Source organism: Neophocaena asiaeorientalis, unplaced genomic scaffold (assembly GCF_003031525.2).
Source record: "Neophocaena asiaeorientalis asiaeorientalis breed wild unplaced genomic scaffold, Neophocaena_asiaeorientalis_V1.1 scaffold165, whole genome shotgun sequence".
Lineage (NCBI taxonomy): Eukaryota > Metazoa > Chordata > Mammalia > Artiodactyla > Phocoenidae > Neophocaena > Neophocaena asiaeorientalis.
Window position 1 is genome coordinate 1368121 of NW_020173918.1, and position 22767 is coordinate 1390887.

Consider the following 22767-nt stretch of genomic DNA (forward strand, 5'->3'; position numbering starts at 1 on the left):
TTTCTAGAAGCAAGATTTTAAAAGACATGTAAGTGCCCAGGGACTATATAAGCCTGAGAAATACTCTGCACACATGACCGTGAACTCGTGCAGTTTTATTATTCTAATCATTGCACTTGACCACAGATTACCGAGCACTGCTGAAAACAAAGGCAGTGAGGGCTTGTGGTTCTAAGGAAAGAAGGACTGCAACTTTAACTTGTGCCAAGGAGTAATTCTGACTGCTAACCTACTGGCTGACCACCACCTGGGGAACTGTTTCCTCCCACACACGAATCCTGTTCTGTTCTTGAAAGCTGGCCAAGGGCCTCCACGGTGCGTGACACTTTTTTTCTATTATTATTATCGCCATCATAATTGTTAGAGTTATCATTACTATTATTATCCATCCAGCTATTTCTACTAACATACACCAGACTGGCTGTCAAGAAGGCACAGTGACAAAACAGATGAAAGCCCTTTAATTTGATAAGTTTGAAACAACAATGGGAAAGAAGCCCTCTAATTCCAATTACTGGTTTTTCAATAGCTTGGTAATCAAACCAATCATTCCCCCAAGAAGGAATAAAGTCTACTGGATAGTAACCATTTTCTAAATGGCATGGTGATATGAAAATAAATAAATACATAGTGATATTTGGAAAGCCAACCTGAGGTGGGGGTGAGGGAGGGAGGGAGAGAAAGAGGAATAAAATATTGGGGTTTCCGGTGGGTAGGTGGGCGACTGCTTTTCTCTCTCTCCCTCTTCCTCTCTCCCTCTCACTAATCATATGCAACGCTCCTCTAGAACAAGAGCAAAGTTACACACCAATGCTTCTTAATTTCGTGGACTTTAACATTTTCTTTAACCACAGAAAACAACAGCTGAAGCAAACAGGATCTCAGAAAGGCAGTTAAAAAAATATATTGTGAGCATGACTCAGTTTTTTCTTCCCAGATCTTTATGTGGTCCATAAATCTAAATGGATTATATATACTTTTAACCAAATGGACCTAAATTCTAAATTTGTTTTTCTTTAGGGGGAAAGGGTCCTTTAAAAATGTGGCCATTGCAAGGAAATATGGTTGCCTTGGTAACAAGCTCCTAGGCATCTTCCTTCCTTTATGTTAGAGGAAACTCACTGGACCGAAAGCTTTCTGCTTTCTTAGGCATGTTAAAGTGAGCTTAAAGCATGGAGGAAAGCTAGAGCAAGCTTGAACTCTTCTAGGTAGATGTATGCCACTGTGCAGAAAAGACGAAGTAATAGAATGCTGGAGCTTTTCAAATGAGATCTGAGAGATTGTATAATCAACACTCTTGTTTTAGGTAAAAAATGAGGCTCAGCAAGATTAAGTAAGTGACTTGCCCAAGATCCTACATCTACATAACAGCAGGGGGGGGCAGGGCTACAATCCAGGCTCCGGACAACTTGTCCAGTGCTGTTTCCAGCCAGGCATACATCTGAAAAGTGGTTTATGAACTGATTTTCTGTAATAAGTCCTATTCTGAATACACTAGGTTAACCAGACATGTGAAAAAACTCTGTGCAGAATTCCTTTTATACATTGCTTTCTAACCTATTCTAAGAACCCATTTTTGTGCACACATAGTCAGAATTAGTATTTATTGAGTGCTTACCGTGTTTGAGACACTATTCTAAGCACCTTCCCTGTAACAATATTTAATCCACACACCATCCTAGGAAGTTAGCACTCCATTTATAAGTGAGTCAACTGAGAGAGAGATTAAGTAACCAGCTCAAAGTCATAGAGTGAATTGAGTGGCAAAGCCCAGGCAGTGCAAGTCTGGAGAGGAAGCTCTTGACTATTACCCTGCAGGGAGCTTACTTAAAATGAAGGAACTACCCGGACAAGCTTTCACATAAATAGGCAAACATGATCCATGACTCTGAAAACTGAATACAAATATGCTGGATGTTGGACTTGCAAGGATTCTCTCTCTAATCTTTAGAGATTAAGTTAAATGAGATAATCAGTCTGGAAAGTACAAAGCATATCACCTGTGAAGTACAACGCAAATGTTATGAATCTATTATGAAGATACCCTGTACAACCCAATAGGCATTATTGTCCCATCTCACCACTGAAGAAACAGGGGTTTAGTTCAGCAATTACCTTGCTTAAATCACATAGGTAATATGAAGCAAAATGAGAATTTGAATCGGAATCTTGTCTGACTCCCAACTTGACTCTTTACCGTGCTCTTGAGGTTGAAATAATCACCTTGATAATCATGAATGCTCAAGAGAGAGATCTTACTCATCAAGCCCTGCTTTGCTGAGGTCTTAATTCTTTCCCTCAGAGTGGGGCCGCTCACCTGTCCGTCTATAGGTGGCACTCTTTAGCACAGTAGCCATTGGTAAAAGAGAAAAATCCCTTTGGGGGAAAGAAATGTGGCCTTGCGTTTTGGAGGTTGGGTAGATAATTACCAAATTGTCCCATTTAGGCTTATCTTCCTAGTTGTAAACATGTTCTAACTCCTGAAGGGAGTAACTAAGTATGTATACACAGAGAAAGCATCCTTTTTTTTTTTGCGGTACGCGGGCCTCCCCCTGTTGTGGCCTCTACCGTTGTGGAGCACAGGCTCCTGACGCGCAGGCTCAGCGGCCATGGCTCACGGGCCCAGCCGCTCCGCGGCATGTGGGATCTTCCCGGACCGGGGCACGAACCCGTGTCCCCTGCATTGGCAGGCGGACTCTCAACCACTGTAACACCAGGGCAGCCCACGGAGGAAACATCTTTAAGTAGAAGTGAAAGCTGAGGAACGGAGCCTAAGATCAAACTTCGAGTCACAGTGGCTCTACCTGTCATCCAAGTAGAGCAACAGCTTGAGAACATGCCAAACAGCAAGGAAGCTGGGGGAGATATTCTTTAAGCTGCTTGAAATTGTGATAAAAACCCAAATTATGGTTTTAAATATTTCTGAGGCTACAACAAAAGTAATGTGAAGACAGACATCAGTAATGGTAACCTCCTAGATGACTAGATTACAAGGGATTCTTATTATGCTATACTCTTTCATTTGTCTTCAATGAACTTGTACTACTTGGGTAACTGCAAAAAATTTTACTAGAGCTCCTTTAAAAAATTACTTGATAAGAGTTTTTTTAAAACTACCAGATACGGTTCTTGCGGAAACCAACAAGTTTATGAGGTCCCGAGTCCAGAATACCACTTCTTTAGACAGTTCCAAATTCTTGAAAAGCTCTTGCCTACAGCCCAACCTCATAGGCAGCATTTGATTACGAGGCATCTGTAGATTACAAGATTAGCCATTTCAAATTGCAACCCTTACAGTCAAATCCCACAACACCGGTCTACCTGGGGAAACCTAAGCGGTGCAGTTGATGTCAGAAGCTAGCATGGCTGCTGCCTCCCAGCCTGGAAGAAGAGGAAAAGGGAAAGGCAACTGAGACAGAGTTGGGGTGCCAAATAAGTCCACGGAAGAGTGGAGAGGGCAAGACCCAAAGGCAGAGAGAGAAAAGAAGGACAGGTGGGTAGTGCAGAGCAAAGCAATATGGCACCGTGGGGCACCATCCCCGGCCCATCTGTCCAGCTGCTGCCCTGCAGTCCTGCTGTGTGCTGAGCACGGAGAAAGACTTATTTCCTTAAGGTGTTAGACAAGAGAGCACAAAAGAGGGACAAGGGGAAATTTTAGTACTATTTTCTACCCTAAACTAAACCTTTGGTCATGACTTTAAAAAAAAAAAAATTATTTGGAGGAACCATTCAGTTCCCTTGTCCCAGGTTCTGCAGTGTACTTCTGGGGTGCCATCCCATCCAGGATGCTTTCAAAGTCCTCAAGTCCCTTACCCAAGCCGGGCCACAGTTTCCAACAGTGTCAAAGCTAAGCAAAGTAGATCAGAAAGGCTCCTGCCAGAATGACGTGTTTACCTTCACAAAAAACATCATCCTCTTCATCCATCAGGAGCTCCTTGGAGTCTAGATACTGCATCTTGGAGCCGGCAGTCAGCGTGTGCAGCGGCCTCAGCAGCTACCCTGCCCTCCTCCGAGGCGACTTCCTTTTCCCAGGTTGGCTAAGCGCCCCGAGAGGGCAGCGTCCGCCTCTGCCCTCGAGAAAGCAACTTCATTCATATGAACAGGCTTCGTGAGCCTTTTGAAGAGTGCATTCCAGGTGGGGTAATTTTCACCACTGAGAAGAAAGAATTTTTTTCTTTTTTCTTTTTGGAAGGGGGCTGCAGATCCGGTTGGAGCTGAACAGAGATAGCGCTTAAAGTCTGAGGGCAATGAATTCTATTTCAAAGCGACAGCTTTCATATTTTCTTAAAGAGGTAGGCGGCCGTTTAACTTTCTTATGAATTTGAACACAATGGGTAGTGTTGAAAGAGAGGGGGTTCACATTTCTCCTATCTTGGTTTTGCTTCAATGACAATTTATCTGAAAGGAAAGCAAGCCACTATGCTAGACCCAGGCAGGCATCTGGAGGGACAGAGCTTTTCTTTCACTCAGTAATAGTTGCATTTTTCTTTCTTTGCAAACCCCTGGCATTTGAGGATTAGAAAATTTCCAACACTTAAACCAGATTTAATGCACATCTAGGCTCTTATTGACTCAATTAATCTATGGTCAATAAATGGATAAATCGTTTGGGTCAAACAACTTCCATTTTATAATACTGACTCAGTATGATACTTCAGACTTATCACTAAAGCAGAAAGGAGAAAATGTAACTCAGAAGGCAGTTCCTCCCAGAGGGAGGACTAACCACTGACCTGTCACGTCAGTACCAGTGGTTGGCATCACTATATTGAAACACCCAAAGTGTGCTAAATTCTGTATGGCGGTTCAAACACAAATCTCTGAGTGATACTGCAACTTCACTTGGGGTTTCCCAGCCCTCTACTTTGTGTTATAAGACGTCTCAGGTGTCAGAAGCTTGGAAAATGCAAACGGAGATGATGGCAGGGAGTTGTTGGCCCAAGGTGTTTATTTCTGGCAACCTTATGTATTGAGTAGGGTTTTAAAGATAGGTACATATATTAATAGACTTTGTTTTTTAGAGCAGTTTCAGGTTCACAGCAAAATTCAGAGGAAGTAATAGAGGCTCCCCATAACACCCTGCCCCCCACACACATATAGCCTCCCCCATTATCAACACCCCGCCCCCCAGAGTGGTACATTTCCTACAACTGATGAATCTACGCTGATACATTATTATCACCCAGAATCCAAGGTTGACATTAGTCCAAGGTGCATTCTTGGTGTTGTATATTCTATGGACTTGGACAAACAGATAATGACATGTATCCACCATTACAGTTTCATACAAAGTAGTTTCTCTGCCCTAAAAATCCTCTGTGCTTTGCCTATTTATCCCCCCGCTACCATAACCCCTGGCAGCCACTGATCTTTTTTTTAAAAATAAATTTATTTATTTATTTAATTTTTGGCTGCTTCGGTTCTTCGTTGCTGCGTGCGGGCTTTCTCTAGTTACAGTGAGCGGGGGCTACCCTTCGTTGTGGTGCGCAGGTTTCTCATTGCGGTTGGCTTCTCTTGTTGCGGAACACAGGCTCAGTAGTTGTGGCTCACGGGCTCTAGAGCACAGGCTTAGTAGTTGTGGCGCACGGGCTTAGCTGCTCTGCGGCATGTGGGATCTTCCCGGACCAGGGCTCAAACCCGTGTCTCCTGCACTGGCAGGTAGATTCTTAACCACTGCACCACCAGGGAAGTCCCAACCACTGATTTTTTATTGTCTCCATAGTTCTGCCTGTTCCAGAATGTCATAGTTGGAATCATATACAAGGTAGACTTTTCAGATTGGCTTCTTTCACTTAGTAGTATGCATTTAAGTTTCCTCCTTGTCTTTTCAGGGCTTGATAGCTCATTTCTTCTTAATTTTGAATAACATTCCATTGTCTGGATGTAACGCAGTTTATCTATTCACCTACAGAAGGATATCTTGGTTCCTTCCAAGTTTGGGCAATTATGAATAAAGCTGATATAAACAACCATGTGCAGGTTTTTGTGTGGACATAAATTTTCACCTCCTTTGAGTGCATAAAAAGGAGCACGATTACTTGATTGTGTGGTGAGAGTAGGTTACGTTTTGTATGAGACTGCCAAATTGTCTTCCACGGTGGCTGCATCATTTTGGATCCCCACCACTAATGAATGAAAGGTCCTGTTGCTCCACATCCTTGCCAACATTTGGTGTTCTGGATTTTGGCCATTCTAATAGGTGTGTAGTGGCATCTCGGATTACTAAGTGCTTTTGAAGAGACTCCCGGTGCTACGTTCCAAGCTAAGAACTATCCCCTCCTCCCTTAACCATATTCTTGAAATTACACCAGCTTTTCCCAGGGGAGAGTATGGAAGATAGAGCTGGAGAAGTCCAGCTGTGAGGAAGGATGTGTACAGAGGAATTCTAGAGTCAGTCAATCATGAAGGGTTATTTGAGCACCGGGAGTGGGCTTACCCCTGCACTGGGTGCCGTGGGGTTTCCAGAGACAATATGTAGTCTGGGGCCTGTCGGAACCTCCAATTGCTCTCAAGCAGGGTTCAGACCATCCGTAGGGGAGAGTTTGGAAATGGTGTTTTCGGTTGCACAACGACTTGGGGTATGACTGACATTTAATGTCTTGGTAACCTTCCTGTAATGCATGGGACAGTGGCTCGAGAGGCATTTAGTGTCCAGCCCTAAAGGCCAGTAGTGCCCTTACCCCCTTGAGAAATACCCTGAGAGGCAGACAGCTGGTGCTGAAGCCTTTCTCTAGATTGCCTTTGCTCTCCTCCTTTCTGACCCTTCCACCACCATCTCCCACCCCAATTCCTACTCAAATGACTTTTCTGGTCAAGGGTTGTGCTTAATTATCTAAATTAACTTAATTTAAATGGGCCTGAACTGGAGGATGGTGAAGCCACTGTGGAATATAGTATGGGGGTTCCTCAAAATATTAAAAATAGAATTACCATATGACCCAGCAAGCCTACTCCTGGACATACATCCCCAAAATTTGAAAGCAAGATCTTGAATTGATGCTTGCACTGCCATGTTCATCACAGCATTATTCACAACAGTCAAGATGTAAAAGGAATCTAAACGTCCATCAGTGAGCGAATGGATAAAGAAAATGTGGCATATAGATATAATGGAATATCATTCAGCCTTAAAAAAAGAAGGAAATCCTGTTATATGCTATAACATGGATGAATCTTAAGGACATTATGCTAAATGCAATAAGCCAATCACAAAAAGACCAATACTGTATGAATCCCCTTATGTAATGTATCTAAAGTAGTCAAATTCATAGAACAGCAAGGAGAATGGTGGTTGCTGGGGGCTGGGGGGAGAGGAAAATGGGAAGTTTTTCGATAGGTATAGAGTTTCAGTCATGCAAGATGAAAAAGTTCTAGAGATCTGTTGTACAACAATGTGCACATTGTGGACTTAAAATGTGGACTTAAAAATTGTTAAGAGGGTAAATCTATGTTATGTGTTTTTTTTACTATATACAAAACAAAACAAAACCAAAAAATGGCCCCAAATGTAGGAAATTTGCATGCAGACCCGAGCTCCATTTGTTGTGGCTGGGATGAGAGGATAGGTATCAATTCTGATGATCACTACGTCTCTCACCCATTGTCCTGTGCCATTTAATCTGCATAACCGCACAAGGTGGGTGTTATCTCATTTTACAGCTGAAGCAGTGGGACTTAAATAAGGTGAGAGCTTAAATAACTTTCCTAAGAGCACATAGCTAGCGAGCGGCAGATTGCACTAATTCTAAAGCTCACCCCATTACCTCTCATCTAAACAGCTTTATGGAGTGACTGCCAATGATCTGGGTCACCAGAGCATCCCCGTGGCTCCTGGGGACCTGCACTGCCTCCATTTCCTCCCACCCCAGAACCACCAGGTTACCGTAGTAACCCTGGGGTCCCTAGCCATTCCACTTCAGCAAGTGAACATAACCTCGCTAGGCCTACCTCCTTATCTTCAGATGGAGAAAATAATATCTCCCTGTTAAGGGCTTAATTGTGTGCCTCCCCCATCCACAACCGAAGTCCATACGTTGAAGTCCTAACCCCCAGTACCTCAGAATGTGACCTTATTTGGAAATAGGATAATTGCAGATGTAATCGGTTAAGATGAAGTCATACTTGAACAGGACGGGCCCCCTAAAAATCCAGTTGTCCTTATAAAAAGGGGAGATATGGACACAGACACACACACAGGGAGAACAGCATGTGAAGATGAAAGCAGAGATCTAGAAATCAAGGAATGCCAAAGATTGCCAGCAAACCACCAGAAACTATGGAACAGATTCTGCCTCACCTTCTTCAGAAGGAACCAACCCTCCTGACACCTTCATCTCAGCCTTCTAACCTCCAAAACTATGAAACAATACATTTCGGTTATTTAAGCCACCCAGCTTGGGGTGCTTTGTTACGGAAGCCCTAGCAAGCTAATACACCTCCTCATTTGGCTTGTTTTGAGGATTACAAAGAATAATTCATGTAAAGGAACTGACAGAGCACATGGCACACCATACATACCCAACTGTAATTATCCAAATTAAATCTCTCACAGGGCAGTTTAGGGCCATTTCTTGGGCTGAGGGCTCAATGTGGGTGAAGGGTGAGCTCGGTACAAAATCTCAGTAACGCTTTGGACATTCTCCTCCATCTTTTCTCCTCCAATTTAGATATTTTAAAAAGACAGCTAAGAATCTCAAAGAACAAGTCATAAATGCCACTAAGAATGCCTTGAGAGCAGCATTATAGAAAACATGTTCCTTGCTCCCAAAGTTCACAATCACCTTAGAGAGAAGGCATATATACATGACATGTTGACTAAGGGGGAAAATGAATGACCTACAGATGCATGCATCCATATGGATCCATTCCATAAACATCATGTTGACTAAGAAAGTCTCATAAAAATATAAATAATATGAGTTGACTTGTATAAATCACAAAAATGGGCAAAATGAAAAAATATATAAATAACAGCTAAACTGACAAAAATGGATTAACAGGAGAAGAGGCATACAAATTTTATTAACATTTGTATTATGCCTGGGGGTTTCACAGAAAAGAAGTGAAAATCCCAAAGAAGTGGTTAAACTTGGGGGCTATATACTATTTTAACAAAGAGGGATAAGTTGTGAAGAAGTGACTAGACAAAGAAAGGCGGGGAGGTTTGGACTCTTAGGGGTAGTGACTTGGGGGAAGGAGACTAAGAAATGTATGACAGATAAGGGTTGTTTAATAAGGTATGTTATACAGAGACACTGCAGTGTAAGGAGTTGATGCACCTTTGCTAGCTTGAAGATGGAGGGGGTCCCATGCAAGGACCAAAGAGCAGCCTCTAGGAGCAAACAGTGACCCCCTAGCTGACAGCCAACAAGGTAACAGGCACTTTAATCTTACAGCTGCAAGGAGCTGAGTTTTGCCAACAATCTGAACGAACTCGGAAGTAACTTCTTCCCCAGAGCCCCGCCCAGCTGACATTTTGTTTTCAGTCTTGTGATACCCAGAGCAGAGTACTCAGTTAAGCCTAACCTACAGAACTGTGAGTTAATAAATAGGTGCTGTTCTAAAAGAAAAAGAAAAAAAAAAGATATGCTATGCAGACTCATCTCATCTCTGGTGATAAAAGTGGCCTTCAGTTGATAAAGAGTCATTTTCCTCTTCCTGGTACGGGAGAGGGGAACACTTTTACAAAGAGAAATTTATGCCCTGTGTCTGCTATTTCTGAATTGCCTTCAGCTAAAAATAATCCTAATGCCAATGTGGCATATTTTGGGGTGGCGTATTCTGATCCTCTTCAAATCCATACTAGAAAAGAAAGACTAAAGCTAGGGAAACTGAGTGCTCAGAGCTAGGCAAGTCAGTGAGGTGGAGTTAAGGGGGTGTAGGTTGTAGAGAGTAGTTTTGACTAAGCAGTGAGAGATGAGTCTAGAACAATAACTAAAGGACCTTGCACTTCAGTGATTGAGGCAAACAGCTGATACTTGGATTTGAGGAAGAGAACAAAAGTAAGGATGAACCAGTGTGAGCCAACTATTTTAATAAAAGGTTGATTTGTGATAACCTGGGCTAAGTTTAACAACAGAACTCACCAAGGTCAAAAGCACAGGAACATGGCAAAGCTTTTATACTCTGAACAGTTGGTATCCACCTTGTGCTATACCAGGTATGCAGATATGCACGGTCTAGTCCTTGCTTTGAGGAGCTTTACTTGCCCATTCCTGTGTTCATTCATTTACTTAGTCATTCATTCATCCATCCATCTATCTATTTGAAAAATGATAAATGAATGCCTACTATATTTCAGGCACAGTGGGAAACATTTAAGTAAATATATAAATGACTGTGCTTGTGTTGTGTCGAACATGTGAAAATCAACATGGTGATATTATTTTGTGGTATGAGAATTTGTTATAATGATTGGCTATTTATTAATTTGAAACATTTCTGCATGGTTTGCTGTTTTGAAAAAAAATTACCACCTGTGAAGAGCTTAGAGGAGGAAGTCACCCTGATGGGAAAATGTCATCATCCAATGTGGGCTTTCATTTCAATAGAGGATGGGCTTCACAACCTTCTCTCTGTACCCATTCCTGGAGAATTTCCTACTCCCTCCAGAAAGTATTTCTAAATACATAATTTTCAGATACAAAAACTTCAGAGCAGGGAGAAGAATCTGAAATAATTAGGGGTATTAGAAACAGAAAGGAGAACAAAGTAGGAGAGAGGAATTGAAACTGTGAGGAGTGTTTGGAATCAAGAAAGAAAAAGAAGGTGAAAATACCACAGAGCCAGAAATAAGCTTATCTTTGGGTAACTTTGCCTGTAAAAATGCACATAAGATGTATCTAACTGCAGAATGCCATGGACAAGGAGCTGAGACTAAAGGAGCATGATTTTTTTTTTTTTTTTGCTGACAAAGCAAGAGACTTTATTGCAAGGGGCACCTGGGTGGAGAGCAGGTGGGTAAGGGAACCCAGGAGGACTGCTCTGCCACGTGGCTCGCAGTCTCGGGTTTTATGGTGATGGGATTAGTTTCCGGGTTGTCTCTGGCCAGTCATTCTGACTCAGGGTCCTTTCGGGTGGTGAGCAGAACCGTTCAGCCAAGATGGATTCCAACAAGGAGGTTTCTGGGAGGTTGGTAGGAAATGTGGAGTGGTGTCTCCTCTCTCCTTTTGACCCTTCCCGTATTCTTCTACTTGACGGTGGCTTGTTACTTCCGTGTTCTAAAGGAACATGATTTTAACGGTGTTCCTGTTTTCACATTACAAGAGGAGACACCCACCTCATGGGATTACAGCTCTCCCAGAGGCTTCGTAAGTCTTCCTGTTCACCTTCCCCCATTTTAGGGGTATCTTTCAACTGTAGAAGCCACACTCAAGGTCACTTACTACAGGTGCTGGGGAAGCCTGAAGGACAGGCTGACCAAAGCTCTGGATGGATTTGCCTCCCCAGCTGTGTCGTAGCCTTCAAAACCAAGAGAGAACAATATAGTGAAACCGGCAGACTGGTAGTCACTGGAGTGGTTAGAGAATGGGTTTGGAGCTTCTTTAAAGCCCCTTTCCCAGAAAATTGTCATGATTTGACCTGTCTTTTGGTTCCCTGGAAGACCCCATTTACAAGGCTGTCTTTATTCAACTTGACTCAGTGCTGCCTGGAGTGAAGAGCCTCTTCCCTGGGCCTGCTTGTTGAAAACAATCAGAAGCAGTTGGTGAATAACTAAGCTGCCTAGGGCAGTGGTAAGAATTGGGGGCAAACAGTAGTTGAACCAAACTCTTAAAAAAAAAAAAAAACAAAACTGAGGAAACAGATGGCCACAGGGAGCTTTGAAAAGCTCTGACATATTCCTGGGGATCCAGAAGGCCAAACACGTGTAGGGCTGTGTGTATGACCAGGCTGTGCACATGCTTAGAAAAGACCTGCAAAGGCCATAAACTCTCACCTCTGTCTAATCTTGAGGCTCTACAGAAGCAGGAAATAAATGTTAAGGCAAACTTATAAAGCGCCTAGCTGAGTGTTGAAGGTGTGTCCCAGCTTACATACAGAGTCACTTGGCAAAAGCTAAGACTTATTGTTTCCAGGCATCTAAAGAAATCTCCGTCCAACGTTAGCGGACTGCTAACTAACTAAGCAGAGATTTCAGTGTCCACAAATGACAAAGAATACAGACTTTACAGAACTAGTTCAGAAAAGTCACTAAACAACAATAAAAACCCCTAGGGAAGGGGGAGAATCTCATTTCCAAAATTCCCATATAATATTAAATAAATTGTCCAGTTTTCAACAAAAAATTGAGACATGCAAAGAAACAAGAAAGTATGGCCCATAAAACAAAACAAAACCAATCAATAGAAACTGTCCCTGAAGAAGCCCGGATGTTAGACTTACTAGGACAAAGACTTCAAATCATCTATTTAAAATGTATTCAAACAATTAAAGGAAACTAAATATGAGAAGAATGTCTCATGATGGAGAATATCAACAAGAACATATTGTCTGAAGAAAACAAAAAACACTCACTCAAAAAGATATATGTACCCCCATGCTCATGGCTGTGCTATTTACAATAGTCAAGATATGGGAACAACCTTAGTGCCCATCAATGGATGAATGGATAAAGAAGACGTGGTATATATACACAATGAATACTACTCAGCTATAAAAAAAGAATGAAATCTTGTCCTTTATCAACAACATGGACGAATCTAGAGGGTATGATGTTAAGCGAAATGTCAGACAGAGAAAGACAAATACTGTATGATTTCACTTATATGTGGAATCTAGAAAAACAAAACAAATGAACAAACAAAACAAAATAGAAACAGACTCATAGATACAGGGTAAAAACTGGTGGTTGCCAGAGGTGGGCAACTGGAGTGGGGGGATGGGCAAAATAGGTGAAGGGGATTAAGAGGCACACACTCCCAGTTATCAAATAAATGAGTCATGGGGATGTAATATACAGAAGAGGGAATACACTCAATAATATCATAATAACTTAAGATGGTGACAGATGGTAACTAGACTCATCGTGGTGATCATCTCATAATCTATATAAATGTCGAATCACTATGTTATGTACCTGAAATTAATATAACATTGTATGTCAATTATACCTCAATAAAAAACAGAAAGATTTATGTATACATATATTTTTTTCTGACAGAGAAATGTGATAGAATGATCAAAAAAGAGTTTCAAATAATATTACATTATTAATAATGTAATAATATTACATTATTATTTTAATGTAATAAAAATACATTACATTATAAGAAGGGAAATTGTCCCAAACTTGGGCTCAAGTCAAACTCTGTGGTGTGGTTGGAACAGCAGCACCTTCTGGGATGTATCTAACATTCTTAATAAAACGTACCATCAGTTTCCTGATAGATTTTCATTAGTTAAGAGTCCTTCTGGAATATCGATTTATCCTACCTGCCTAACTTAGAGCCTTATACTGAGCTAAGATACTGATGATATTAAACTAGAAATTCTTTTTTTAAAAGTCCAATATGTTAATGATCATCTAAATTACATAAATTACATCCTTTGTAAATTTTAAAACTTATAATAAAAATTTTTAGGTATACAAAGGTACATAGTTTCCCAAAATTTACTTTGGGCTTCAAAAACTAGACAGTTAAAGACCCCTGGTACAGATCCCACGTTGAGTGCAGCAGGCCTGCAGCAGGCCCTGTAGGACCTGGGGCCATGGTCGGGTGTCCCACATGGAAGCTGGGGCCCACGGCCTCTGGGTATCTGCAGAGGGAAGGCCTGGCAGCTCCATCCCTTTAAACGTACTAGCTTTGTGGGTTGTGACCCATTCATCTCTTGACCGGTTTCTTCTTAGCCTCAGAATTTCTTCTCCTCAATGATAGCAACGAAAGTTAGGAGTTGAAATTTGGGACTTGCTATGTTCTGATTTTGGCCAAATGTTTTTGAAAACTCTTCCCAGTGTGGCTTCTCTTTAACAGATATGTCTCAGTGACTCCTGACTATACAGAGGACAGAAAAACAACCTGGGAAAAGAGATCTTTCAGAGACCACATTCAAGGAAGGAAGGAAGGGAGGGAGGGAGGGAAGGAGGGAGAGGAGAGAAAAAAAAGGAAAGCATGAGGCTAAGGGCAGAACATTTTTCTTTTGGAAGGAAAATACTTCCAGACTGCATTTTTTTTTTTTTTTTTTAGGTTCTGGGGGAAGAACGCTCCTTGATTTGAAATTTTAGCCCTCCTGGAAATTCAGAAATGCGGCTCTGGGTGCTGTAGGAACACTACAGGACAGAGTTGGGCCCTGGATAAACCCTTGACATGCTTAAACTCTGATTCCCAAGTTCCTGGCTCATCTTAGATAAGCTTCAAACCTGTTTTGTCAGGCACCCAGAAAGACCTAAATGCACTGAGTTATTTGGATGGAGAAAATGGAGAGTTATAGATGAAGAAATCATGATTCCTCCTTTGTTTCTCTGCAGGCTCCTTCCTCCTTTAATGTTTTGTTTTGAAGTGTAAATCACAATTAAGAGAATCAGTGAAAACAGAGCATGGAGTAAAAGGAAAGACAATGCAATGCGTCCCCTCTTCCAAATAATGGCACAGTCTTGCCCAGGAGGGACTCAGTTCCCATCTCCTAACTCTCGCTTTCCAATGTTCCCAATCTACCAGCTCAATGGTGGCTTTTAAGCTTTTCCCTCTAAAGAAGTGGAGTAGCAACAGCTACTTCCCTCCCCTCCCTGAAAACATAGCAGCAAGCTGGTAGAGAAGGAGGGTGATCCAGCTCTGACGCTTTACAGGTCAATGAGCAGCCTTGAACTTCAGTGAAAAAGGGGGGGCTATGGTTTCGTCTCTTCCCTCGAACTAAAAACAAAGCTAGCTGAAAGAGAGGGAGGAGAAGATGGAGAGAGGAAGAGGGAGGGGGAGAGGGCAGAAGATGAGGAGGGAAGAAAGAGAGGAAAGAGAAAAGAAAAAAGGAGGAGGAAGAAGAGGAGAAGAAAAGGCTGCTTTGATTCTAAACACAATACTTGACCATGGCCATAACCTGAAGCAGTGAGGGAATGAGCTTAGCTTCCTCTCAAGGGTGGCTCTCTCTGTCTCTCTCAAATTATCGCACATGGGAATTTGGAGTTATTGAACAGTCTGCATATTTTTTAATAATCTCCCTTTTAATTGTGAGTTCAGGTTGCCCATGGAGAAACTTTGTTATGACCAAGGGATCTTTATTTTTAGGCACTGGACTCCCCTTTCCTCTTCTCTCTGTCATGCTCCCTCTGGTTCTTGCTCTCTGATTTCTTTTCAGCTGAGAGGTGTGAAAAACAGTCTATGGTTTGTTTCATCTCTGCACAGCTGTGTCAATCCCTCTTACTTACCTCTTCAACATAAGACCAATTTTTTGTTTCTTTTCCTAGAGCCATATCAGGTGTGATAACAGGTTGAAAAGTGCCACCCATCCTCTCTGAGACCACAAACAGAGCTGAATCAATGAACCTAGACTTATAAACAAGGGCGTAGACCAGAGAATGTGATGATACCAGAGGAGGAGAAAGAAAGCAAGAAGATAAAAGCACTGCAGCTTCAAGTGCGAGGTGAGCGGAAAGCAGCCAGCCCTTCAAAAAACAGGAATCAAAACCCAAAACACAAACCTCATGAAACTGTCATGAGCGGGAAGGTTTTGAGAGTCGTTTCTACTGCAGATTTTAGAGACTTCTTCCATTACCCCGAGGTACCCACGATCTATAAACCCAAATCCTTAAAAGTTCAGCCTCAAGGCATAGGGTCTAAGGGAAGGGTCTCAGTGGAAAGGGTCTCTGTGCTACTCAGGTGACCTTACAGTCAGCTTTTGTGAAGTGGTTCAGTTGGGCCAGCTTTCTGGTCATTCCGTCAGCGAAGAAGCAAGCACATTTGGAGAAAATGGGTCGGGGTAAATGAAGGTGAGTGGGTGGGCTTCTTCTAGCGTGGACTTGGCAGAAGCCAAAGGCAGTATAAACGTCAGCTTCCCATCTTCTAATATCATGGAAACCCGGGGTGGTGGTGGGGCAGGGGCTTCCTGAACCACCTTGAGGTGGAAGAGAGGACCCAGAGGTCAGAAGTAGGTTAGCAAGAGCTCAGGAGGACAGGTCTTCTTTGCCCTCGATGGGGGGAGGGGTGGGGGGGCACCAGCCCACCCCGTGGGAGGAGTAGCTGCTGGGAAAATGTTAGAATGATGGGTGAGATATTTTCTCATAAAATTTCATCCAAAGTTTTAACAAAGTACAAAAAAGAGGAGGTGTCAAGGACTGTGTGTGGGTAGGGTGGAGGGAGCAGGGAGGAGAAGGGGAAGTTCTACGCTCTGCCCAACTTCTTGACCAAGGTGTGACCTAGTGTCAAAACCTGCACATGCAACCAGCTGCCCGTTTCATCCACATGGCTCGGTCGTTATGTATAGAATCCTACACATGTCCCTGATGTTTGTACGGAACAGGGTGCTGAGCTGAGCACCAGATGGTCCTGGAAGAGCACCTAGTAGTGTTTCTTTCACTGAACAGAATCTAATAAAAGCTTTTTGCAAAAGTCATGATCTATTATTGATTATAGATATTATCTGATAATAATAATTCTGTTAAGTTCCAGTTTGGACCAGGTAACTCTGTGAGGGGAGAAAGTCAATACTGTACATATTAAAAGCAAGATTCTTTCTTTTGTTTTCCTCCCTCCCTCCCCTCCCACAATCCTCTCCTCACCCTCAGGAAAATTTGGGCCCTGACTTAGCTTTTGCACACCCCTAGGATCTCATGGTTTCCTTTGCGATGAGAATTTTAATACCGATGAAGGCACTTTTCTCCGAAGGAATTTAGGAGTGTCTGTCGCTTGTTCTTCTGAGTTTCCTAAGAGGTAAGAAAGGGAGTTCAGTATGACTGTCCTCAAGTTATTGATGGGGAGATTTAGGACAAAGGAGCTATAGATGCATGGGCAGCAGGGCACCCGTGACGCGGCACAGTCGCCAGAGCAAGTCAAAACGCTCTCAAAGAGCAAGTGAGTCAAGATTGTGGAAGCCGTGCCGGAGAAGTTTTTCAGGGATGGCTGAACTGCTCCATATACATGAAAAGAAAATATATTCATGTAAAAAAAGCCCCAAAGTGGAGATATCTAACAGGCAAAGGGGACAGGGGTGAGTGAGTAGGGTTTGCTGCATTGGGGCTCACTTCTCAAATCTTTCGTTTTCTGTGCTGAACTCTGAACACAGTGCAAGCATATGACTTGAAGCTGCAGGATCTAGGTCATATTTATTTGTTTTGAATCCAGGCTGTCCTGCTAGACTTGGAGATTCCCAGAAAGCAAAGGTCAAGCAAGACCTTGGCATCTTCATTTCAAGCCCAGTGGGAACCAGCGCTCCACAGACATTTTCTAAATGAATAAGTAACGGATTCCCTGAAGTTCTCTAATCTCATTGTGATCAGAGATTTTAGAAGGTTCCTATTAACGGGTGGAATGACACCTGGGCGAGCAGCAGGTGGTCACCAGGTCACCTGCTGGTGTTAGGATGGTTGGGAACACAGCTTTGCCTGCGAGTGAACTTTACCCCACTTCCAAATATGGGGTGGAAGCACAAACATCACACAGGGCCTGATTTGGCTTTTAATGTTCGGAAGGATCTGTGTTGCCTTCCAGGTACTGCAGACCCCTCTGCAGGTACTGCAGAGAAGGACTGACAGATATTGTTTCATGTAAATTAATTAGCTAATCCATGAGTTCTACAGTTAAATAGATGTCTTTACACAATGTTACCTGTCAACTCCTGGAGGAGATATCTTCAAATTTTATTGACAAAGGTAAGATTTCCATAAAAGGATCCCTCAGTGGTGTTTAATAAAGAAATCCAAAGCAAGGTGTTTATAACTATAATAAATGTTTCTCTACCACTTTGCCCCAGGCATCTGCCCCTCTGGTGCTTTTTCCTGGTTCCTCTCCTCTTTTTAACGCCCTAAAAGAAAACTATATAAAAGACTCAGTAGAAACATTAAAAACTGGTATAAGGGAAATTTCATGATAGGGCACGTTATGAAGGTTTGCTGAGAAAAAGTTCAGACCTTCCTTCCTTCTTGCATTTTCTGGATAAGATTTTCACTGGTCCTTAACACAGAGACTACCCTGCTTCAGTAGTAATATTTAGTTCCTTTTTCTTTGTACTCACTGGGATAGATGGCACATGTGAACGGAACTTGTGGTAAAAATAACCTTGCCACAAAAGGGCTCCACCCCTGCTTACCTTCCGCTGGATCTACTTGTAAATATGTGGTGAGTGGTAAACGTGGAGTTTCCTGTATTCTGCAGTGTGTATTGCCACACCACTATCTCCAGTGGAATGAGCTAGAATGGAAAATGTCTGCCTCTTTTGAAACGTGATGAAGCAACGTTGAATTCAGAAATAGAATGACTACAGTTTCTGTACTGTATTGCACTCTTTTGCACAATATGAAAGAACACAACATAAGAAACCTAAGAAAGAAGGAAATAGAACAACTGAGGTTGTTGGCTGGGCAGGCTGCAAGGAAAAGAGCGGAATATGAAATACCCCACCTAGCTAACATCCTCTTGTGGGTGTTATTCCTGCCTCCAAGGCTCTGCAACTTTCCCCTCATCCATTATTCTTTCCCATCATCCATCCATCCATCTGTCCATCTATCCATCCATCCACCCAACATTTGGGCACCCTGCCGTTCTAGTTGCTGGGAATACCGACATGCTGCAAAAGTTAAAGAACTAGCCTCTGGTGGGGGAGATGATGTGCAGTGTTTGTTGGTTTGCATAGTGTAAATACTCCCACCGTGGCTGATTTCAAACTCCCCACATGGATGGCATCACTGAACACAAAGCTGGGAAGAGACGCACAGGAACACACCATTATATAGTGTTTCCACCCTCCAGGTACAATAGATGCAAAACCTCAAGTACACAGGTATTAGTTAAATGGCGGTAATTAGGAAGTGATAAGTTTTGAGTACTTACTAAGTTTGTTGTCAGATAATTTATTCAATTTTACATTCATGTAATTTAATTTTAAATAGCTGTTTCAACAATCAACTCACAACATCTCTGAAAATTTAACAATTGGCTCTTGTGAGCAGGCATGAGCTGTCTCCAGCGCAACACTGGACAGAGATAAATAATGTAGGCTGTCTGCTTTACAAAAGTTTTTTGTCTAGAAAGGAAGATGTATACGTATGTAAATAATTAGTCGCCCTACAGCTGATGTGATATTGCAGTAGGGGAAAATGCTGGGTATTAGAATTAGTGGGGAAGTACAGTGAAACTCCCAGAATAAAGTTACCTTGAGGAGACGGTGTTGACTTGGACTCAACACAAGCACCTAAGAATACACAGAGCAGGACTGGCTTGAACTCAGCATGTGGCCCTTCCTTTCTCAATAATATTTTCTATCTCTACTCAGTGTCTTCAGACCCAAACACCCTGGCACAATTGTTATCCTTGGCAGACTGCTTACTGGGCAGTGGGAAACTCTAACTTTGGAGCCCAAGCTGAGACACCCTAGCAGGGCAGGTGAGTACTGGGGTGAGCAAGGACCCCTCAGTGTAACAAGAGGAGTCACACCTGTTGAACTGTACAGGCCCCGTCTTCAACAGCGACATCTTGTGGCAACAAAATGAACAGCATGAATAGGATTGATGACATTTTCTAATTCCCTCGATGCCTGGCATTGATAGCAAAATTTATGCCCTTTGGAATGAGAAAGTCCATGAGATTTTTTAGACAACTTGGTGGCTGGACAGAACTTCAGGGGTTTCCCCCTAATGTGGCATATGTGGCCTTGAGCAAATAGTAAACAACAAAATTAAGAGTTGTGACTTTTATATTCTGATTTGCAGAGCAGGTCATAGGTGACATAATCAACCACGTGTGTGTATATGTGCTTAGAGAAAAAGATGTTGGCCAAAATGTTAACAAATGATTCCCTCTGGATGATAATTTCTGCAGGGAGGGTTAATTTTTATATACTTGCTTGTATGGTTTAATAATTTTATCTTTTTTTACCAAAAAATAATGTAAATAATTTTTTGTGGCAGTAAACAATATCTGCTAATTGTGAAAAAGATAAATAATGGGGCTTCCCTGGCGGCGCAGTGGTTGAGAATCCGCCTACCAATGCAGGGGACACGGGTTTGAGCCCTGGTCCAGGAAGATCTCACATGCCACGGAGCAACTAAGTCCATGTGCCACAACTACTGAGCCCACGTGCCACGACTACTTAAGCCCGCAAGCCTAGAGCCCGTGCTCCGCAACAAGAGAAGCCACTGCAATGAGAAGCCTGCGCACTGCAATGAAGAGTAGCCCCCGCTTGCCACAACTAGAGAAAGCCTGAGCGCAGCAACGAAGACCCAACGCAGCCAAAAATAGATTATAAATAAATAAACAAATAAATAAGGTTAAAGATGGAAACTAAAAATACAACCATAACCCCAACAGCTGGAAATAACCACAGGTGGTAATTTGGTATGTGACCTTCTAGACCTTCTCCTATGCATGATGCATTTTCCTTTGTTACCTCTCTTCAGCCTTAGGTTAGTCTGTCTCCATTTCCTGACCAGCACTTCTGAGCACTGCCGGGCAAAACAGCTCACATTATTATTGTGTTTTGTTTTGTTTTTTGTTTTGTTTTGTTTTAACACAGTAAGCCCTTCATCTCAGCTCACCCATTTTTTTTTTAAGATTTATCTCTAATTAGCCCCTTTTCATTCCCCACAACTATTTCAAAGCTTAAGCCATTCTTTGTATTACTTCCTATTTCAGAGAGAATATAGACCGTCATATGTGACTCTTCAATTCCTTCCCTCCCACCTTTAAATCTGTGCCCATTCCTTCTTCCCTGCTGTGTCAGATGAAAACCTACCTTTTTCCCTGACCAAGGTTCATGCTGTTTCTTTGAAAAAAAAAAATCACATTTTCTTTCTGGCTTCACAAGTAATCATACCAATATTGAAAAATTTACAAAAATAAGAAAACACAAGGGAGAAAATAAAAATCACATGTAACTCAAACACTGAGAGACAATCACTGCTAACATTGTAAATTCTTTGTTTTTTCCATGCATGATTGTATATATCTGTACCTTAAATAAATATTTTTCACACAATGGAAATTATTCTGTAAATACTATTTCATAATCTCCTTTTTTCTCCTATAACAGATGATGAATATTTTTTGCATGACTGCAAATAGTCTCCTACAATGAGATTTTAAAATAATTTTTTAAAGTTACGAATAATTTTTTTCTTAATTTAAAAGCAGTGCAGGGATTTCCCTGGCGGTCCAGTGGTTAAGACTTCGCCTTCCAAAGCAGGGGGTGCAGGTTCGATCCCTGGTCAGGGAGCTAAGATCCCACATGCCTCACGGCCAAAAAACCAAAAAACGTTAAAAAAAACAAAAGCAATATTGTAACAAATTCAGTAGAGACTTTAAAAAAAATAAATAAAAGCAATGAATGCTCATTGTAGAAAAATTAGAAAATACAGTTAAAAGGAGGAAAAACAAAATACCTATAGCCCCACCTCTGAGATGTAACCAGCTGACATAATTTTATATAAAACTACTTTATAAAAATAGGTTCAGTCACTACAAGGATATATTGTACAGCACAGTGAATATAGCCAATACTTTATAATAACTCTAAATGAAGTATAATCTATAAAAATATTGAATCACTAAGTTATACCTATGAAACTAATATAATATTGTAAATCAACTATACTTCAATTAAAAACATATATATAAAACTACAAGGAAAAAAGTCTCCATCAGGCATCATTCTATAGTATTTGTGATATATGAATATTATCTCATTGAATTCTCATAACACATTGCATAGTTGGTATTATGATGCTAACTTCCATTTTCTAGATGAGGTAACTGATGCCCAGAGAAGCTCAGTAACCTGTCCAAAGTTACATAACAGTAAGCAGTGAAATTGGGATTTGGATTGAGGCAGTTTGCCCTCAGAGGCTGAACTCTTCACAACTCATCTACAGAGTTCTCAGCTTATAGAGAACATCTTCCCATGTTAACTTTCCATGATAAATATTACGCTGTGCGTCATGCTTATAGAGATCTACCATACACCAGGATCAAATACTGAGTTTTGTTTCTTCATGGCTCTTTTAAGATTTTCTTTTTCAATTCATGGTTGCATGTGGAATTACTTTTATTCTGTGGGTGAATTCTCACTTCAGCTTTTTCCACATGGTTAGTCAGTGATCCAAGTCTTATTTCTTGAGTAACCTATCCTTTCTCCACTAATTTAAACTGCTACTATTGTTTTTGCTTCTATCTTCTCTTGCTTTCCTTGGAAACTTGTTTTATTTAGCATCTACTATTTCTCCTGGATCTTGAAAATATGAGCTAGCTTTCAAGTTATCTGTAACTGATCGGTTAATTGATTGAAATACTTGTTCATTAATCGATTGATATACTTGTTAATTAATTGGTATATCAATTAATTGATTGATATATTTGTTCATTCAATGATATTTATAGGGAATGCCACAGTAAATAAGATTTTTTAAATCTCTTTTGAGGCGTAAAGTCTAGGGACGTATACAACACTTTTAAAAAACACTTATCTTGGGCTTCCCTGGTGGCGCAGTGGTTGAGAGTCCGCCTGCGGAAGCAGGGGACACAGGTTTGTGCCCCGGTCCGGGAAGATCCCACATGCCGCAGAGCGGCTGGGCCCGTGAGCCATGGCCGCTGAGCCTGCGCGTCCGGAGCCTGTGCTCCGCAACGGGAGAAGCCA

The 22767-nt window shown here is 41.8% G+C and overlaps 1 protein-coding gene across 5 annotated transcripts in view; it reads right to left on the reverse strand.

The window, feature by feature from the left end:
* Positions 1-22767, reverse strand: part of RIPOR2 (RHO family interacting cell polarization regulator 2) — a 207993-nt gene that overhangs the window by 105403 nt on the left and 79823 nt on the right. Inside the window, exon 1 of one of the 5 annotated variants that reach the window (XM_024751938.1) lies at positions 3895-4026. The exons of 3 other annotated variants lie outside the window; for them this stretch is intronic. Coding sequence is in view for 1 of the 2 variants with exons in the window: in XM_024751937.1 (XP_024607705.1) it covers positions 3895-3955 (61 nt within the window). In the remaining variant the exon portion in view is untranslated. Of the gene's footprint in view, positions 1-3894; positions 4101-22767 lie in introns of those variants that run through there. One more of the 5 variants, XM_024751937.1, reaches the window with a different exon arrangement.